A 21851-nucleotide genomic window follows, 5' to 3' on the forward strand; every position below is an offset into this window, starting at 1 on the left:
CCTGACGCTACACCAGTACCTACTGTTGACTCCTGGATCGAAACTCTTATCAACATTCAACAGGAGGCTAAAGAACACTTGGAGAAAGCCAGATTACAGACCAAGAGGTATGCAGATTCCAAGAGAAGACCAGGTCCGTCCTATACGGTCGGTGACCGAGTGTGGTTGTCATCAAAACTACTCCCCCGACACTTATGACCAAACAAGCTGGCTCCCCGCTACTATAGTCCATTTCCCATCAAGGAGATTATCAATCCTGTCTCATATCAAATCAAGCTACCCGACTCCTGGAAAATAATTCATCCAGTCTTTCACACATCCCTATTGAAACCCTACATCCAGTCCTCTCGAAATCCCAGTAGACCACCTCCTCTACTGGTTGACAACCAACTGGAATATGAGGTGTCCCGGATTTGTGACCCCAGGTATAAGCAGGGCCATCTTCAATATCTAGTGGAGTGGAAAGGATATCCTAGCGAAAGTACCTGGGAACCTATTTCAAATATCAAGGCTCCTCGGTTGCTCAGAGGATTTCACCTAATGCACCCGGACAAACCTGGAGGGAAAGGCCTTTCCGATGTCCTGAACTTCAGATCACGCCCCTTTTGGACCTCCTGGTCCTTGTCTCAACGGGGTTTGCATTCCGTACTACTTCCAACATGGCCGTCCAGAGCTGAAGCCCTTGCTCGCTCCATGCGCTGAACGCGGCGTGGTCTATTTATAGACCACGCCTTCCGCGGCTCCGCGCATCTCAATGCTGTTGCTGAGTAGCCCAGACGTGTGTTCGTAGCTCGCGGTATTGTTTCCCTTGTCCCAGTGCTATTAACCATTCCTTTCCCCCTTTCTGGTTCCGAGCTTTTCTAGCCTTTTCCAGTCTACCGGATTCCTGGACTCCTTGATCCCGGAACTAAACGCAACCTGGAACCAGAACATTTTTCCATCAAAAACACGAAGAAAACATAGAAGTAGCTGGCAGAGCAAACTCGAGGACTCCCAACACTGAAGCGTGCTGTAACAATCTGAAGATAGCTGCCAGAAGAGGGGCTGAGGGAGAGGACTGTCATTGGATGGGGGCAGTATGACCCATAGGACAGTGATTGGTTTAAAGGAGAAATACAGTAAGTGAAAGACATTTTTCTTTTACAGAGGATTCCCAGCCTGACGGGAATATTCACGAGCATGTGAATCCATGCCAGACCCCATGCTGGAGTAGTAGTAGTATTCTGGGAGTTCTACATACACTGACAATTCTTGAAGAGAAATAGGTTACATGGCTTGGCAGACTTGAAGGAATGTTATGGAGACCTGTGCTTAAGCTCCCTAATGCGGTTCCTATGGAAGCCATTAGGTGCAAGCTGGGTATTGTATCGCTCTCCACTCCGAGGTAACTACGTTGCACTAAGCTATATAACTATATAATGGGATCAACTGATCATGAGTCTTTTTGGTATTATAGCCGATGTCACACGATCAGGATAGAAGTACACCTTCATGGAAAAACTGCAATTGACCTGGAATACCTTTTTGCAGAATATTCATTTAAATGCCACTGCATATAACAATGAGGATCCATGTTTTAACACTCAAATGAAAATGAAAGCTATGGAATGGGACATGAACTCACTTGATTATTTAAATACTAAAACAAGCTATGCACTATATTCCACAAAGTTTTAATATTGGAAAATCATGAGAATATTTATTGAAATATGGGAATTATGATTTTGAAACAATGTTCCTTTGTTTTAACATACTTCCTTGTAATGAGTATATTGGGGCATGGAGATCTATTCCATATGAATGTAGGAAATTTGTTTATTGTGGACATGATCTAGTAAAAGCGTGACATTTACTCACTATGTGACCCAATTTCAGCATTTTTTATTATAGTGTCTACAAGGATTTGGTGAGCAATTTAGATATGATCGCCTCTGACAAATTCTGGACTGGTATATATGCGGCTCACTCTCTGGTATATATTGCTGCTGAATATTTTATATGGAAAAGATTCTTAAGTGATGTAATTTTTATGTTTATGAATTGACAATTCTCTTATGCCATCAATCAATTTAAATGATTTTAAATGTATTTAGATTATGTTATATGATGTAATATGGTTAAAGAATATTTTGGGATTACTGTGTAATAAGATTGTGTACAAGGTTTTAATTGTCCATAACACATCAATACAAAAATACAAATGAAAAATAAAAAGGATATTAACGGTAGTTAAGGGGCATAACTAATTGATTTTTATTGAATTTATTTTTAGCTTGTGGATGGTGTGTAGAGATAGGAACTGTTTTATTTTATGACTCAGGACAGGACGGTTGGATCAGTCTTTCATAGAAGAAGGTTGTTTCAAATGGGTATGCTCAGGAAGAAAGCAAGGAGGATCTCTCTGCACACACTTATTTAAATAGCCAAGGTATGCAATCAGGAAAGAAGGGTTAAGTTCATTTGACAGATTTCCCTGTCCAAGATTTTGGAAGCGGGGACAGGGGAGGTAGAGGGTAGTTATGGTTATTTGATTTCAGCCTGGATTTAGGGTGAAGGTGTACAGACAAGGTTCGATCAATGTAGTTATTTTATTGTTTCCCATGCATTCCCATTTATCAAATGTAATGTTCTTATATTTGGTGTTAAGCATTAGGCATTTTGACAAGTATTATATTTAACTCCATATTTAAAACACGCCGTCCCTTTGCAACAGGTATACACCAGGAAGACTGTTGCAAGTAGTTCTTGGAGCTCCGATTTAAGAGCATAATCTTAACTCCATATTTTCTTTCTATGTTAGAACAATTTAAAATGATCTTCTGCTATGACTAGGACCCCTAAAAACCGAGTCTCTGGGAAAAGCATATTTGAATGGCCCACGGATGCGAAATGTTTAAGATCACAAGGCAGACACTGTTCTCGATCAACTGACAAACAAAAGCATCTCAAGTAAGGAAGTATCTTCATGCGAAAGAAATGTAATGACCAAACCTTAAATCTGACTTCAGCAGTTTCTTTCACAAATGGCACATGCCTCATTTTCCATATTTTGTAGAAAAAGTGGTTGCATTGACTTATCATTGTTACTTCTAAACACCATTTTCTCTAGTTGTAATGACATTAGAATAAAACACTCTTACTAAAAGGGGCTCTCCTCTGAGAACACATTCACCCTGCCATCCTTCACAGATCAATACTTGGAATAACATTACAGTGGGTAATCACACATTATTACAGAACATAGAATCGGGAGCAATCCAGCACTGTATGAAATCTGATCATAATTAATATTTTAGAACGCACCAAGCTTGGGACTGGGATTCGAAACGGTTGCTCTGCTTTGTCTTGCTTCCAAGACAAATGTGTAGCCTCTGAGCTATCCTCCCGGCCATTAGCTTGAAATACATATTAATCATACGGGAAACATATTTGCATTTGCTCTTCTGAAATATTTTTTCTTGGTTCATTTTGTGAAAAGATAAGTGTCTGCTAAATAACGTATTTATTAAAAACTAATTAACCACTTAAGCAAGCTTTTTCTATGAACCTCAAGCATAAATGATAGCCCAAATTACCTCTGCTCACGTTGCTGAAAGGTTCGAATGAATTGTGGTAATTCTGTGCGAAGGTTAAACGTGAGAGGTAGCCACTTCGGTCCACCTGAGTCTGCAGCCCGTCTGGATATTGAAGCCAGCAAATCTTTTACAGTCAAAAGACTTTCACATGGAAATTGATTCAGCATCACATGCGGCCTTTCCTCACTCAACCGTCTGCAAAATCAAGGGGAGTCAAAATAAACGCATAATCAATCAACATTAAGCCAAGGAGGCTTGCATTTGTAAGCAATAAGGCTGTTGTAAGTAACCTGTAATCTTTGATGTGAGAGAAATTGTAGAGGATGTCCGCTTCACTGTCATCATTCGTAAATTGAAACCGTGGATGATCAACATTGTTGAGTACTTGCCGTAATTCAGTGTAGACCCTGCGCAAAAAATAAAACGGGTGAAAACAAAAAAAACTGGAAAAAAAAGTTTCAACTGTGATTTCTCAACCAGAACATCCTCGATTACTTAAATGTTTACCTTTAAAAGATAGTAATTTAAAATATTTTTCAGCAAACCAAAATATCTTTTCATAGTGGGAACTTGACCATTTTCTGTACCAACGCTGAATGAAGCAGGTGCCATATGCATCCATTTACGTGGTTACAATTATAAGAACTTTATGCATCATGTTTTCATTTTTTCTTTTTAAATTGCTTATAGGAAAAGGTATGCCAAGGAAAGAAAAATTCAATTGAAACCCTTATTTATGGCAAGTGTATCCTGCTTCTCCCCCATCACCTAGCATGGTGCCAATATTCTGCAAGACTTAACTGGGAATAGGCACTCAAGGACAACCCAGCAGCTCTTAACGCTGTCCTTCAATCACATCACCACCAGTTGAATGAGAGTTTAGTGCAGCTCAGGATATGAACAGTTAAAAAGGAAATGGGGGAAAAAGGGCTATATATTAACATAACCAAAATAAAAGCAATGGTATACCATCCTAAAATATAAAAATAAGTATAACCACTGAATCTAGAACTGCCTAGGGCTAGGATGGATGCAGTTTGAGTAGCCGAGACTCATGCCAGACTGTTTTGGGTAATAGAGCGCCCAGAAAGTAAAGAAATCTTTTTGGTGAGATCCGCAGAATTGGTTGTCAAGTTTCAAGCAAGCATGAGAAACAGATCCATTGCTGTAATTATGGATTTATACAACCAACAGGTAGTCATGGGTACTATGCATGGGTCTGGGTTATGGGAGGACTGAATCAAATGGTAAAATAAGATCCTGAGAACAGCTTTCTAAAACGAGATTAATGTATTTCAAGGAAAATGTATTTATTTTTATTTGTATCGGCCCGGTCGCCCGCAGGAATTAGGGCGCAACAAATAGACGCTAGACAGTGGGACAAATAAAGACAGGACAGCTGGTAGGCTGAAGTGTGCAAAACAATTATATGAGGTAATGTCTGTATCTCATTTATCTGAAAAGATGGCGTTTGTTTTTTTCAGAAGCTCATGAGGCTGGACTCTCAGATTTAGCGGTAAGTTGTTCCATTTGTCAGCGGCGACAGTAGGGAAAGCTCTACCTAATCCGTTCATTCCCTTATATGAGGGTACCACAATTTGGCCTTTATTTTCTGATCTAAGATCTGCCTGGCACATATCGGGAGATTTGGGATTTAAGATAAGCCAGGGCTTGCCCATAGAGACACTTGTGGACCAGAGTCATGGCTTTAAAATGGACCATGTCTTCCACCTTGAACCAGTGCAGTTTTCTTGCATTGCTAATGTGTTCGGTTTTAGTTTTCTGCTTAATAATTCTGACCGCATTATTTTGAATGTGTTGGAATTTGGAGATGCACTGCTTACTTGCGCGGAGCATTAGATCATTTTCGTACCAAGACGTGAGAGGATGATTGCTCTGGCTAGGGTGGCGAAATTCTCCTCACTTAAGAGCGGTTTCATTGCTCTCAGGAGTCTTACATAATATGAGCAATTCTTGCTCACATTTGGTGTCCGAGCATCGATGCACAGAGGCCTCAAAAACACTCCTAAGGTCTTGACCTTCCTCATTACTGGTATTGGGATATCTAATGAGGAAGGATCCGTATTGGGATGTTAGTTTAACTTGTGCTTGCGTGGATCCAAATACCATTAGCTCAGTTTTATTGCCGTTAAGGCAGAGCCAGTTATGGTCCATCCAAGATCCAATATTATTGTAGATTGTGTTAATGGGAGTCACTGTCCTTCCCATAATGTCCACTCAGCTCCACTATCAACTGAGTGTCGTCGGCGTAGTTAGCGAAATAGACATTGATATTGTCAAGGATTTTGCAAAAAAGACGTAGATGTAGGTTGAAAAGAAGGGGGGGAATACTAGCTCCCTGAGGCACTCTACACAATATGTCCATTACATGGAAAAACTTGTCACCCCAGTGTACCTTGGATTTCCGTTTGGTTAGAAAAGACAAAAGCCATGCGAAACATGTCAAATGCAATCATCTATTTAGTATTAGGCCACACAGATATAAGCAAAAGACCAGTATTGCGTTGGATCCGGCTTTGGAGTAGGCCATCATTGCAGGCATTTGTTAGGAAAGATTTTCTTTTTGCAACTTTCCCGCTATACATTTCTATGGGACACCCTTTCTTTTTGCTTGTTTTGAACCCTGTCCGGACTTTTTGGAGACAAGTAGAGCCTTCTGCTTTAATGCCCTTGCCTGGTTTGCTCATTCTTATGGGAAACTGACTAGTACTGAGAGAATGTTTGTCTGAATTCTTACAATTGCAAACATCACCTTACAGTGAAGTGCAGTTAGGATACTTGGGATCCTTATACAATGGCTTTTGGTTACTTTTAAAAAGTGCCTAAGACCAGTTGGTGGCAGCTGTGAAATTTTTACAATTTGTGTGACATTTTATCCATGCACTTTTGCATCTACCGAGAATGGCTACTAAAAAGGTAGCTAGCAACCTAAGATGGCTGTGCCAGGAGTTTTCTTTTCGCTTGTTCTTTGACCTTCTTGGGTCAGAAAAGGCCTTACAGGGAAATCCCATTCCCAGGGAAAGCTGTGGCTTACGTGAGCCAAGGGGTGTTGTGTGTCTGTGCCAGAGAGGGGGCTGGGGCTTTCTAGTCCCAATCCACACCTATTGCCTGAATGTCTGTTGCTGGGCAGATGTGGTGACAAATGGCTACTCATGATGGGATAACAACTGGCTGATTGAATACTGCAAATTCTTACCATAGGTGGGCTTGCTCCCACCCCGAATCCTGCATAAAATGAGTGCTCCTGCAACTGTTCCTTAGATCACCATTGGAGCCAAGACTTCTACAAAGAAAAGCAGCCTGCTGACAACCCCTGCAGTTGGCTAGCATCAACTCCACTGCTAGCCTCGTGAATCCCTGGTCCTGTCCTTACTTATTGGTGCTTTAACCTCTGGACGGGTGGGAATAAACCAGTCCCGACCACAGCTCGAGGATCTGTGACCGCTGAGCCTTCGGAAGGGTCCCTGGACCAGGACTGATCAGCTCTCATAGGCTACCTGGAGGCAGGCGCCACCGTTCCAAGCAGAGCCTTGGAACTTTGCAGATCTTCGGCATGTGCCAGGAGTTGGCCGTTTCTGCATTTTCAGCAGTCCCACACCAAGAGACGCTGTGCTGGACGTGGTCCTGTGTCTGCTGCTAGACGATAGACTGTTGCTTCTTGACCGTGGTCCCCTTAGTTGAATCTTATTGTCTTAGTGTCCACCTTTATTTTTTTTAATTTATAAAGTGCCCAGCGGCCCAGAGGCATTGTGGTGCTGTTACAGAAGGTTTACTTTAAGTACAAGGCAATGTTACAGTGGTACATGTTTAGTGACAGTGTTGAGAGGGTGTTCCGAGGTTACAGTGGAACAGTGTGGAGACAATACATTTTTAGAAGGTTATTAGTTAAATACCTTTGTTTTAAGCAGCTTTCTGAACACTGAGGGATTCTTCGCTTCTTAGGCTGAGGGGGAAGCACGTTCCAGGCTATTGGTGCTAGTACTTCAAAGCTGGTACTGCCAGCTTTAGCTCCGTTGAACGCTGGAACAGAGAGCAAGTGAGTATTGGTCACGTTTGGGTCTGTGGGCAGGAGCCTAGTGTATTCTATCTGCTAGGTAGGCTGGGGAGGTCTGGGCGTGGCATGTGTGTGATGGTGAGGGCCTTGAATGTTATGCTTTCTTTGATAGGGAGCCAGTGGGCATCCTTCATAGCCTGGGAGATGTGCTCTCTTGGGGTTGCTGAGGGCAGCTCTGAGGGCGCTGTTTTGTGCCATTTTTAGTTTGTTGATGTTATTAGCAGAGGTGCCTATGAGCAGGATGTTACAGTAGTCAAGTTTTGCGCCAATTGTAGCTCTAGCGATGTTAAGGAAGTTGCTTGGCGATAAGTGGGGTTTTACTGCGTTTATGATTTTTGTGGTAAAGGCGGCCGCGGATGGCATGGCGCTGACTTGCTTGTCCATTGTTATCATGGAGTCCAGATATACCCCAAGGGTTTTCACTGAGGTACAGGCTGTGAAGGTAGTGTTCTCAATACTGAATGAGATATACTTCTCATCTAGTTTTTTTAGGGCTTCTGAGGCCTAGCAGCAAGATTTCTGTTTTTTCCCCGTTTAAACAGAGCCCATTGGCTGTCATCCAGGCCTGGATGCGAGCATATGTAAGTTGGATGGTGTTGAGGTCTTGCTCATAGTTCCCTGTTAGAGGGGGAAGATTTGTATGTCATCGGCATAGTTTGTAAAGGCTATGCCGAATTCTTCCAAGTCTCTGAAAAGTGGGAGGGTGAAGAGGTTGTAAAGGGTGGGGGTGGTACAGGATCCTTGTGGTACTCCACACTCAATGGGGGATGGTGATGCTGAAGCTTGGTCGGAAAAAACTCTCATGGCTCGGACTTCCAGGAAAGATGTGATTCAGGCGGTGGCCTCTTGAGAGAAGTGGGCATTGTCAGCGAGGTGTTTGCACAAGATCCTGTGGTCCACCAAGTCAAAGGCAGCCGAGAGATCCAAGAGTAGGAGGAGTGATGTTTTTCCTTTGTCCATGGCTTCCAATAGTTGGTTCTTTAGATCTAATAGGGCTGATTTAGTGCCGTAACGAGGGCGGAAGCCAGATTGTCTTTTACCTAGCATGTTATGAGTTTCCAGGTAGGACTAAATCTGTAGATAGGCAGCCCGGTCCAGAATTTTTAGCAAAAAAGGCACGGTGGTGATTGGACGGTAGTTGTCAGGGGAGTCCGGGTCAAGGGTAGGTTTCTTTAGTAGTGGTCGCACCCACGCTCCCTTGAGGGCGGGTGGGACGGTGCTGTTGGTGAAGGAGGCATTGATGAATGTGGTGATAAATGGGGCCAGGGCAGCTGCACAATCTTTAATTAAATTGGATGGACAAATGTCTCCTTGCATAGTGAAGGTTTGATGCGCTTCATGATTAGTAGGACTTCAGGGATTGTTACTTCCCTGAATCCCAAGGGTGTGGGCTTGTTTGTGCAATGTGGAGAGTCTGCGACCAACGGGAGTGTCGAGGGCTCGGGTGAGGGCGGAGTGATTATGGGCAGGTTGTCGTATTGTGTCTTGATTTTGATCTGGAGAGTTTTGATTTTGTTTAACATGGTATGTTGGATGTTGTTGCACCACGTTTCGTTTTTCTCAGTGGGTTGTTTGGATGTATGGGGGGTGGTCAATTTGTTGTAGATGGTGAATAGCTCTTTTGATTGGGAGTTGGCTTTCACAATTCTGGAGTTGTATGTGGAGGCTTTAGCTTTGGAGATGGCCTGCTTGTATTTAGCGATTGTGAGGTACGTGGCCCTTCTGATGGTCGATGGGTGCGTTTGCCAAGCAGTTAGTGCTGCTCTTTTAGTGGTTCGTATGTCCGAGAGTTCTTGTGTGAACCATGAGTTCACATGTAGTCGGACCTTGGGTTTTTTCAATTTCATTGGGGCTATAGTGTCCAATACCGCTTTAGGAATTGTACTGTAAATCTCTACTAGTTCTGTAGGATCGTAGGAGGTTGGGTGGGCAAGTACCGATGTGTCGAGAAGAGGGAGGATACTTTCTACAGTGAGCAGTTTCTTGGATCTAGCCAAGGTGGCTGGCGCAGGTGTGTTTGGGTTGGGTGCTGTTTTAGTCGGTATGAAGAAGTGCAGTAGATGGTTGGCGGTCCATGGGATGGGGTATTAGAGCTGATGTCTACCGCGCAGTTGTGATCAGCGATCCAATCTAATATACGACCTTTGATGTGGGTAGGGTTGTTGACTAGTTGGGAGAATCCGAGGTCTTGGAGAGCTTTGGAGAGGGCTTTACCTTTCATGTCTTTGAAGCCCAAGTTGAGGTCACCTAGGAGGATAGCTCGTGTATTTGTTTTGAGGTTAGCTCCTAAGGTATGGATGATATATTGGAAGTCGAGTGTTGGGCCTGTGGGCTGATATACAGTGTGGAGTTTTTAGCAGTGGGGTGACAGTTTGTGATAGTGTCTGCAGGGGTGACTTGGGGTTTATAGTGATATCGAAAACAAGGCAGAAAAAAAAATGTTGAAAAAAAAAAGTTGAATGTAAATATGTCGAAATCATATACATACAATAGAAAAAGACACTTATTCGAAAAAAATGTCGAAAAAAAACACTTGAAAAGGCAATGCTAACATACCAATGTAAAATGTCAGAAATAGTAACGTTTTAATGGGAGGGGATCCCCCCCACCCGAAACCCCCCCAGAGACCCCCTCACAGATCCGTGTCGCCATCCGTGAATATAATACATTATGAATAACAAAAATCCCACAAAATGAGGATTAGTAAGGGTTAAACGAATAAATGAAAGCCAAGAGTAAAGAAACTTACCTAGATACCAAGGAACAGATGACGTCAATACCTGACAGAACCTAACGTCAGAGCTCACTAAAGGATGATCAGTGCAACTACTTCAGGCAAATACAGGTAATATTACCATAACAGATATGTAACTAAATAGTCAATTCGAAAAGTATACTACCCGTAATGTGTGACAGAAATAGTGAAACATTTTTTTCGTTATTTTAGATTTACAATGACAGAAAACGTGGAATATGACAATGCATTACTTACCGTAAAAGCATTTCTGATGGTTGTATCTGCTTAGATTCACATGCTGTGCATAGGTCCGACATCCAGTGGTCACTGCAGAGTATTGCATTTTGTTTTTCGTAGTCGAAAAGGGACGTCGACAAGGCGTGTCTGAAATACTATCCCTATAGTGACGTGCGTTGTACCCACAATCCCTCACGCGTCGAGGTCCCTCTGTTTGTATTTTTCTGCCCTGAGGGAGCCTTCTAGACGTGAGTGAGTACAGAAAAGAGATATAAAAGGAAGTCTATGCTCCTTCCATCCGAGCGGGGAGGAAGGGTGGGCGCATGTGAATCTAAGCAGATACAACCATCAGAAATGCTTTTACGGTAAGTAATGCATTGTCTTCTGATGTTTGTTAATCTGCTTAGAATCACATGCTGTGCATAGACTAGCGAGCAGTACCCGGAGTTGGCGGTGGGTTATGAGAAGGAACAGTAGAGAAAAGATGTCTTAATACTGCCTGTCCCACCTGGGAGTCAGATCTCGAGTGTGCATCTAGACAGTAGTGTTTTGTAAAGGTGTGCACAGAACTCCAGGTAGCCGCTTTGCAGATGGACTCAAGGGGAACATTTGCAATGAATGCTATGGACGCCCCCGTGCCTCGAGTAGAGTGTGCTCTTGGCTTGAAGGGCAGTTCTCTCTTAGCAAGAGTATAGCAGAGAGTGATGCATTGAACAATCCATCTAGAAATAGTGGACTTTGAAACGGCATCCCCTTCTCTTCCTGCTGCCACCGAGACGAAGAACTGATTAGTCTTCCTCAGTGGTCTGGTTCTTTCCATGTAGAACATGACCGCTCTGCGCACATCTAGTGTGTGTAGAGTTTTTTCTCCCAAGTTGGAAGGATTTTGAAAGAACGTTGGCAGTTCTATAGACTGGTTTACGTGGAATTTCGAGATGAATTTCGGAGCAAACCTTGGGTGCGTGCGTAGAACCACCTTATCTCTGTGAACTGTAACGAAGGGGTCTAGAACAGAAAGAGCCTGTAGTTCACTTACTCTCCTGATGGAGGTGATGGCTATTAAAAAAGCAGTCTTAAGAGTGAGGTCTTTTAAGAGATGCTTTGTGCATGGGTTCGAATGGTGAGCCCATGAGTCTGGTAAGTACCACGTTAAGGTCCCATCCGGGAGCTGGGTCAGCTATCGGGGGTGTATTCTCTTTACTCCCTCCATGAAGGCCTTTATAACAGGGATCTTCCACCACGGCACCTTGAGTTGGGAAGTGGTGTATGCAGAAAGTGCCGCTAGGTGGACTTTAATGGAATTGAACACTAGACCTGAATCCAATAAGTGGGTCAGGTATAGAACAATATGTGTGGGAGAGCAGTCAATCGGGTTGATGCTTTTTCATCTGCACCAGATGACAAATCTCTTCCACTTGCTAGAATAGCAGTGGCGAGTGTTAGGTTTTCTGGCTTCCCTGAGGATGTCCATGCATCTCTGCGGGAGCTGTAGATGTCCGAATTCTATGATCTCAGGAGCCAAGCTGCTAAGTTCATGTTCTGGGGGCATGGATGCAGAGTCCTGCCCTTGTCTTGTGACAGCATGTTGTACGGGCAGGGGAGTTTCACTGGGGGAGATAGAGACATCTCCATCAAGTGAGCGAACCATGGCTGTCGGGCCCACATTGGGGCCACCAGTATCATGGTCACTTGTTCCTGGTGCATCTTGTGCACCACCTTGTTGAGAAGGGGAGTCGGGGGAAAAGCGTAAACAAATTTCCCTGACCATTGCATCGATAGAACGTTCCCCTTGGATTGGTTCTGGGGGTACCTGGAGGCGTAACTTAGGCATTGTGAGTTCTCCAGGGTTGCGAATAGGTCTATTTCTGGGAATCCCCATTGTGTGAAGACGTCGAAGACGATGTCTTCGTGCAGTCGCCATTCATACTCTTCGGGCAGGGGGAAATCTCTGCTGAGTTGGTCTGCCAGCAGATTGAGTTCCCCTGGTACATGTTGTGACAGTAGGAACATGTTTTGTTTAAGAGCCCACTTCCATATATTTTGGGCCAGTTTGGACAGTCCTGGAGAGTGGGTGCCCCCCTGCTTGTTGATGTAGTACATGGCTGTGGTGCCATCTGTAAGGACCAACACAGTCTTGCCTTGTAGGTGTTCCTGGAAGGCTTTTAGCGCCTTGAACACAGCTAGTAGCTCCAGTAGATTTATGTGTTTGGATGCTACGTTCGGAGTCCACACTCCGTGAGCAGTCTGATGGGAGAGGTGAGCCCCCCCATCCTGTGAGGGATGCGTCTGTGGTTAGAGTGGCTTCCGCCGCGGGTGTGGCAAAGGGTTTCCCTCTTTCCAGGTTTTCCTTTGTCCACCACCTTAGCGAGAGAACCAAGGCCTGCGAGACCACCACTAGATCGTCCCATAGTCTGCTGGCCTGACACCACTGGTTGTTGAGCCACTCTTGCATAGGGCGCAGGCGCGCTTGAGGTACCAAATAAATACACAACGCCATCATGCCTAGCAAGCGCATTGCTTTGCGTACCGTCACCTCTCGACCGGTCACATATTGAGGGATCTGAAACAGCATGTTTTGGACCCTCTCATTGGAGGGGAGGACGAGGCCGCCCTTTGTTAGAATTAGAGCCCCTAGGAATTGTTTGATTTGGCTGGGGTCTAGGCTAGACTTCTTTTTGTTGATGGAGAAGCCCAACTGGAACAAAAGGTCTACAGTCTTTTGGGTATTGGAGAAGCATGTTTCGTAAGAATCCCCTGTTATGAGCCAGTCGTCGAGGTAAGGGTAAACTGGGATGGACAACCTGCGCAGGTGGGCCGCTGCCACTGCCAGTACCTTTGTGAATACCCTTGGTGCTGATGCTATGCCGAAGGGTAGCACTCTGAACTGGTACTGTTTGCCCTCTATCATGAACCTGAGGTATCTTCTGTGCGCTGGCAACATTAAAATATGAAAGTATGAATCTTTCATGTCCAATGTTGTCATGTAATCTCCCTGTGATAGCAGTGGGATCACTTCCTGTAAGGTCACCATACGAAACTTCTGGGGTTTGATAAACTTGTTCGCTGGGCGCAGATCTAATACAGGGCGCATGGTTAGATCCTTTTTGGGTACAAGGAAGTACACTGAATAAATACCTTCCGTTACCTGAGATAGAGGCACGACCTCTATGGCTCGTTTTTCTAGCAGTTGTTGTACTTCTTGGAGAAGGATGGCAAGGTGTTCCGGTGTCATGCGTCGTCCCCTCGGGGGTCTGTATGTTGGGGAACTGTTGAATTCGATGCAGTATCCGTGGGCTACGGTGGAAAGTACCCAGCGGTCTGACGTCATTCCCTCCCATGCTGGAAGAAAGGATGTTATCCGGCCCCCGACCGGTGTTGCATGGGAGGGGACGCGAATCTTCGCGTCACTTGGTGTTGTTGGGGGCTTGGGAGCCTCTGGGGGTGGGCCCCGACCTCTCCCTTTGCCCCGGCGCTGGCCTCTTTGGCTGTACTGCCCACTATTGGTCTGGTAATTGGTGGCAGGGTACTGTTGCTGCTGATTCTGCTGTTGGCCACGAAAAAAAGCGTTTGTTGCCATAGCCGCGTCTGGTAGTGGGCTTAGAGATCTGGTCAAGAGTTTTGATAGTATCGAACTCTTTTTTTAGCCATCTCCAGAGCCTCATCCACCGCTTTCCCAAAGAGGTTTGAGTCTTCAACAGGTTTATTTATTAAAGACGCTTGTGTCTCCGGTTTGAACCCCGAGTTGCGCAGCCATACATGGCGTTTTAGGAGTATTCCCTGAACCAGGGAACGTCCCGCTGTCTCTGCAGCATCCAGAGAGTTCTTTACAATACTCTGGTTGACCTGGGTTCCTTCGTCAATAGTTGATAGCAGGCGTGTACGTAGTGGTTCCGGCGCTTCTTCGGCGTCTTTGCACAGTTTGGCCCACTGCGCGTCCGCATAGCTAGCTAGCAAAGAATTGTTGTTCGCAATTCTTGCCGAAAAGGCAGCCAAGGATGTGACTCTCTTAGCAAGGGCATATAACCGCTTACCCTCCTTGTCAGGTGGTGCCTCGCTGGTGGACAGCGGCACCCCTGCCCTCTTCCTTGTATTAGTTACTACAACGGAATCCGGAATGGAATGTCCCCTGATGTACAGCGGTCTGAGGGTGAAGGAGTGAAAAGTTTTTCAATTCTTGGATTAACTCCTCTGATTAGTGCGGGTGTGGATAGCGAAGGGATGATTATTCTCTTCACTAAAGCGAGGAGTGGAATGGTCTGGCTGACTGGGGGTTTCTCCTTAATTACTCTTTCCACAAAGTCTATTTAAGGAGAGATCTCCCCAGTGTCCAGTTTCGAAATGTGCTGCTGCTCTGCGCAACAGGGCATTGAATGTGTGCTGATCGTCAATGGGAGACGTGTTTCTAACAGGTGAATTGTCAGGAGGATTTAGGTTCAGGACATCAGTGTCCGAATATACTGATGGGGATTGCCAGGGATGAGAAGGTCCTTCTTCTGGATTTTCTCTGAAGCATTCTCCTACCATGTCTGGACTGTCTTCCAGACCTTCCTCCTGGTTCTGTCCCTCTTCATCGTCCACAAATTCATCCTCCTCCTCCAAGTATTGTTCCTCACCAGTGAGGTCATACACATTATGGAAGTCTGAGGCTGTGTCCTGCTGGGGATTGACTAGTCTCGGATATTTGGCCCTGGGGTCCTCCTGAGGCCCTTCTCTTGTTCTCTTGGGAGTGGGAGGGTTCTGGGTCTTCATAAACCTCTCCATTCTCTCCATGCAGAGATGGAGCCTTTCCATGGTTTAATGGGGTACCCCTGAGCGGTCTAGCGGGGGAAAATTAGTGTCATCTAGCTGAAAACGGCTCAACCTCTCCCATAACGTCGAGGAAAGTGTCCCGTCGCCTTCTGAAAAGCCTTCCGGTGTGTTGGGGGTCCCCCCGACTGAAGGGGGTAGTCACTGTCTTTCTTCGGGCTTTTTCGGCGTGTCTTTCGACCTCTGCGTAGCACTCGACGTGTCTTTCGGCGTACGATTCTGGGCGTCGGCTACAACGATCCTCGCCAAGCTCTCTGCGATTCGTTTGTCAGCGGAGGGCTGTGGTTTCGACGTTACGGGTGTCGATCGTTCTACGGCGGCGTGCGCTCTCTGCTGGTGCGCGCCGGCCGATGGTTTGGGGGCGGCGCCCTTATTTGCCGAAAGCCCAGTCGCTGGTCGCGGCTGGGGTTGCGAGAGGGGCTTCGAACCTGAACGGTCCGAGGAGGCCGCCGGTGGAACCTGCGTCTCCTTGGGCGCTGATGCTTTCTTCGTCTTCGACGAAGAAGAGCTATGGGTTGTGTGCTTATGTGTGGTATCGTGTGCGTCAGTGTCGCCGGGGTGTTCATCCCCATAAGCAGGGCGTGAGCCGAGCCCGTCGGGGCCGGGGACAAACGACAAAGAGCGCAAGCGCTCTTTAGAGGGGTGTACGACTTCCGTAGCGGAGGTCGTGTTATCACGTTCCTCGTCACTGTCGGTGGTAGCAGCGGCGGGTGAAGGATCGGCCTTCGGCATAGCGTAGGCTGCCCATCTCTTGACCCTACGGTCTTTTAGAGTCTTTGGCTTCAGAAGCCGACAAGCCGCGCAACCCTCCTCTTTGTGATCGAGGGGCAAGCAGCGGTTACACCGTGAATGCTTGTCCTTCCAAGTAAACTTGCCCTTGCAAAGTGGGCAAAACCTAAAGGGTGTCCTCTCCATAGCCGAGGCAATAAATCGTGATAACGACCCCAAGGGAAAGGAAGGGGAAAAGGAAAGGCATTCTCAGAAAAGAACCAGAGATGTCCCACGACCCCACTCTCCCTACTGTATTTGGCCTGCGAGGCCAGGCCACGTGTTCGGCAACGCCGAATGATCTCCTCCGCTCGTCCCCTCCGTCGAAGATCTTGCTCGGCGGAGACAGCTTCACAACTGCGTCGAGGGAGGGATCGATATGTTATATATTAAATAGGAAAACGACCAAAGGTCGAGGAGATGGAATCTGCAATGTCTCTCGAGGAGCTCTGCGTAAAGGCGACCAGTAGCTGGGCGGAAAAAAACAATCTGAGGGACCTCGACGCGTGAGGGATTGTGGGTACAACGCACGTCACTATAGGGATAGTATTTCAGACACGCCTTGTCGACGTCCCTTTTCGACTACGAAAAACAAAATGCAATACTCCGCAGTGACCACTGGATGTCGGACCTATGCACAGCATGTGATTCTAAGCAGATTAACAAACATCAGAAATAACTTCGCAGAAGGGAGGACAACAACTAATTTACGATGGATACGTTTATAATAAGGAATCCCACAAAAATGAACGAACATATTGTAAGTGCAGGGAAAATGGGAAAACAAAATGTACAGCAAGGGTAATAACTGAAACTTCCAATATAAAAAAGGAGAACACAACCATCTTCCAGATAGAACCAATACAATAATTTAAAAAACTCTGAATGAACTAAAGAGAAAGGCAGTAGAAAACCCAACTGAGGCCAGCGGGTCTGTAATTGCGAGAATCTGTGACAAAATGCCATTACACATCTCAGCACAAATGCCTGCAGAAAAGCACATGCAGCGTACAGTGAACAGGACAAAGCAACAGAAAGAACATCTTCCACCAGCACCCAGAATTTACAGCGATATAAACATCCCAGATATATTAAGAACAGAAAAGGGAGAACATTTTCATCATGCAACAATAGAAATAAAAGTTGAAAACATTTTAATATTTTCAACAGCAAACAATTTTAAACAACTTAGTGGATGCGAAATGTGGCAAAGTGACGCGACTTTCAAGACATGCCCCCAGCTATTCCAACAGTTTGTTACTATACATGGATCCATAAATAACCATCTCATACCCCTAGTATACGTCTTGATGCCCAAAAAAACTGAAGATACCTACAAAAATGTGTTTCAAAAAGTTAAGGACGCAATACCAGAAACACCTACAAATATCATCATGGATTTTGAAATGGCTCAAATTAAGGGATTTTTTTTCATTCCACGCAGGCAATTTGGAAAAAACTGCAAAAACTAGGACTCCACACAAAATACACAGAGGACAGTGCATATCAACACAATATTAAAAAACGTTTTGCTTTAGCATTTGTAAAGGAGGAAAACGTTATACAATTTTAAGAACATTTAATAGACAGTGAATATTTCAAAAATAAGGAAGAGGAAAATTCGGAGTTGGACTACATGGAAAACACTTGGTTGGGACAGTTGACAAGAAGTGGCACTAGACGAAGACCTAAATATAATATAAAATGGTGGAATTGCTACCACGCCGTATTGGAAGGGGATGGCATAACAGAATTAACAAGACTTAACACGAAAAACCCAAATTTGTGGCACTTTTTAAAAGCCTTAATATGTGAACAATCCCATCAAGAATTTCGACTATCAGAGCATTTCGCTTGCAAACACCCATTTAAAAAGGAAAAAATACAGGGACTAGGACCAAATAATTGAGCAAATAGTGAAACAGTTTAACCGAGAAGACAAACAAAACTACTTAGATTCTATTGCATACAATTTAAAATGTTAAAAAACTCACGGTTTTGAAGAGTCCACGATCCAGCATAGCGAATCCAAACGTAACAAAAGAGACCAACCCAACCTATCCAACGATCTCGAAATCCATATCCCAGTCCGAAGGAAAATAAAAATGAGATCCACCAAGGAAAAAGTCGAAATCCATAATCAAAGTAAACGCCAGCCAAGGGAAAAAAAAATAAATAAATAAACTAAATCCACGGTGAAAAAGGTAGATCCAGCCAGAAAAAGTGTAAAAATCCAAAAAGCCGAAGAAGGAATACACGATCTAACAGGAACAGTCCATATGATGAAAAAAATCCATAAAGTCCAAGAAATCCAAGAAAAAAAAACATCCAAGACCAAAAAATACAGGAACACGCAGCACGGAGACCCGAACGCAAGGAAAACGGATCCGAACTGGACTTTAAAAATGGCGCCCACGTCAACTTAACACTACGTTACGTAAATAACAAATAAAATCTACATTACCGTTTGTAATCCAATAGCACCATCTAGCGGTGAAATCATACTGTTTATTCAAAGTTGCAAAATACACTTGTAATTTATAAAATTATGAATCTATTAATTAAATATTCATTGTAGTAATCTTTAATAAAATATTTATGGTATTATATATTATATTTATAATGTTATTATATTTAAAGTATTTATAATTAAATATAAACCAATATTACTGATTAATAAAATATTGAATATGTATAAACACTTACCTTGTATGGACATTTATTCGAAAAAAAAAAAAAAGAAAATTTGACTTTTTGTATATTCAGCATTTATATTTTCGAAATAATATTTGACATTATGACTTTCGAAATGATTACATTCGAAATATAACTGCACACCGTGACTTAGCATGGTGTGTATTAGGGATGACTAAGAGGCGGTGCGATCGGGTGCCTAGCCTTTGGTTTCTCAGGTGGAGGGGCATAGGGTGAGCATTGGTTTGTGTGCTGTGGTTGGTGTGCTGTGGGTGGTACTCTGTAGGATGGGAACGGAGTAGGTGGGTATTGATCTTGTGGTGGGTGATCCTATGGTTAGCGCTGTAAGGGATGGTGTGGGTGGTACGTTTTGGGCGAGTGGTAGAGTCGGCCTGGGGACTGTACAAGTAGGTATTGATCTCGTGGTGGGTGAGCCTATGGTTAGCGCTGGAAGGGATGGTGTTGGTGGTACGTTGTGGGAGTGTACGAGACATGTTAGGTGTGGGTACTGCAATGTAGGGTGAGGTGTTGTAGTCTGTTACCCTGGCCTTTATTTGAGTGGACTGGTGAGTACACATGATGGGGTGTGCCTTCAGGCGGGCAGCATATAATTTCAAAGTAGTAGCAGTTAATCAGAGCGTACAAATAAGGGGTGGCATTGCTTTACAAGGAGTTTCGCTCTAAGCATCACAATTTGGTCATCGGACATTTCAGAGTGGGGGGCGATATTCGTAGAGCAGTGCAGTGGGCAAGAATATAGTAGGTAAAATACAAATCAGGAGGGCAGTGTTCAAAATGCATTACAATGTCGGCATAGGAAAATGCAAGGTGGGCGGCAATGTTTGAGAGCAAGGCAGTGGCCCAGACGGGCAAGCAGAGTACAATTAAGGAGGGCAGAGCTTATTCAGAAAGCAGGCATGAGGCAAATCTGAAACATTACAGTGTTGACATGGCACAATACAGGGTGGGCAGCAATGTTAGAGAGCAGGGCAGTGGCCCAATCAGGCAGGCAGCATGCAGATAAGGTGGGCATACTTTCAAAAGGCAGGCATCGGGCAAGTTAGATTATGTAATGTGCAGTTCAGCAGGCCGAGCTTGTACGCGAGCTGTGTCGGAGCAGGTAAGGCTGCTTGAATGTTACATCGAGTACATTGGCGTGGGGAACGTGACCACTCTATGGCGCTGAGTAGGATGGGAGCTGGTTTGATCCTAGGCTTGTACAATGTAGCAGAGAGATCGGGACACAATGACTAGTAACGAGTGTCGTATAGCAGATCTATGAGCAGAAAGGGCATGCTACAATAGGTGAGCAGCTAATATTTGGCTGTTAGAACAACAATTGGTGTGTTACGTGCAGTTGGTGGCGCATGCCGCTGCTGCGGTAGCGTGCCTAACAAGAGGCGGTGCCATCAGGCAGTGGATATTTAGAAGACAATCGTGATAGTTCATATGCTTGTAAGGAGGACTTACTGCAAATTGTGTGTGATGCGGAGCAGATGTTAGAATGGGGGGCTCCCCTAGCTCTCCTGGCTCAGAGGCTTGGACAGGCGTGTAGCCTTAGTTGCAAGCCTTTGTTGCAGAAGCCGGCTCTGCCTGCCGGCAAAAACTGATTGGTCTTTGTGATCGAGGCAAACCAATCAGCATAGGTGGAACAAGGAAGTAGTGCAGTGGGAGCTCCTCCTACAGTGTGGTAAGCCTCGTGGCTCCCGATGGCGGCGAGTGGGAACGTTCTCAATACATTCAGGTCGTCAAGTAATGCACAGAAACATGTGGCAGCCTAGGCTGTTGATGAAGTGCTAGGGCTGACGGTCCTTAATGAAAATATTTCCGTGTCCTTGTGAGCGCCCGCGAGTGCATGTTAATGCACACAGGCTTACCTTCTCTGCAGATGGAGCTGCAGTGGGGAATAGCACTGCTCCTGCAGTGCAGCGCGGTGTGATCTCCTGCTCACCTGGTGGGCTTATTCATTTGGCTGTTCTACTGGAAGCTGCCAGGAACAGATTCCCAAGTAACACATCTGACCGAAACGAAATCCTGTGAAACAAAGTATCTCTTCGGTCTAGTAACCCTCGCAAAAACAGCCAGTACAGAAGAACAAGCAGCAACAAAGTTTGGCACCTCCACAGGTGGTATCTGCAGAACTCTGAGCAGAGGGGGGACAAGTGGGGGTAAGTTGACATACGTGTTGCCCCCCCCACCCCCGTCTCCCATATTAACAAGGTTGTGAAGTCCCAACCCTAACTCACTCTGACCGGAACTTTTGTGGTAGATACTGCGTTAAGGATCACTCCCTAGGCCTATTCTAGTGTGGCGGAATTGAATGAAGTCCCGATCTGAACCAACGTTTTAATAATGCTTATTAAACAGAATTACTGGCACTACAAGTATCTATATAAACTTACCGAATTGACGACATATGGGCACAAGGCCCCAAACCATCTCAGTGTTGGACTTTATAAGAATTAAGGGAGCAGTTATGCGATTATTCTGAATAGTTTTTTATATTGCTATGCATCTGAGAAGTTAATGTTTCACTGGTCATTGAATCAAATACTGTTCTCTCCCCCCTAAGGGCATTTTATCTATCAATTTTAGAAGTGTTCATGTGATATGTTGAGTAGGTGTTTTACTTGTTTAGTGTGTTATCTAAAAGGCCTAATTCATTATATATGATAAGGCATTTATAACGCGCCAATACACAAGTGTTTCAAGGAGCAAGTGAGGTGCTAGCACTGTCTCTTGGTCGAGGCAGACAACTTGGATGCCTGCATGGCATACATGTAAGCTGCTACAATCACAGAGGAATGTGGCTGAGGATGAACAGATAGCAGTAGCGTTTCCCCGCCAGCCAGCCTACATTTGGCATCCAGGCGCTTGTTGGTGGGCTGAGTGGAGTGGGGCTTTGCCCAGTTCCTTCATCCTTCTACAGAGGAATGTCCGATCTGGTCACTGCTTCGAT

General features: G+C 44.9%; 1 protein-coding gene across 1 annotated transcript in view; it reads right to left on the minus strand.

Moving 5' to 3' along the window:
- Positions 1-21851, minus strand: part of TTLL12 (tubulin tyrosine ligase like 12) — a 498173-nt gene that overhangs the window by 188178 nt on the left and 288144 nt on the right. The window contains exons 7-8 of the mRNA XM_069628126.1: positions 3866-3982; positions 3576-3770 (exon numbers count right to left, since the gene is read on the minus strand). Coding sequence (XP_069484227.1) covers positions 3576-3770; positions 3866-3982 — 312 coding nt within the window. The remainder of the gene's footprint in view (positions 1-3575; positions 3771-3865; positions 3983-21851) is intronic.

The sequence above is a fragment of the Ambystoma mexicanum genome, chromosome 12, assembly GCF_040938575.1.
Source record: "Ambystoma mexicanum isolate Mex_15411 chromosome 12, UKY_AmexF1_1, whole genome shotgun sequence".
NCBI classification, from domain to species: domain Eukaryota; kingdom Metazoa; phylum Chordata; class Amphibia; order Caudata; family Ambystomatidae; genus Ambystoma; species Ambystoma mexicanum.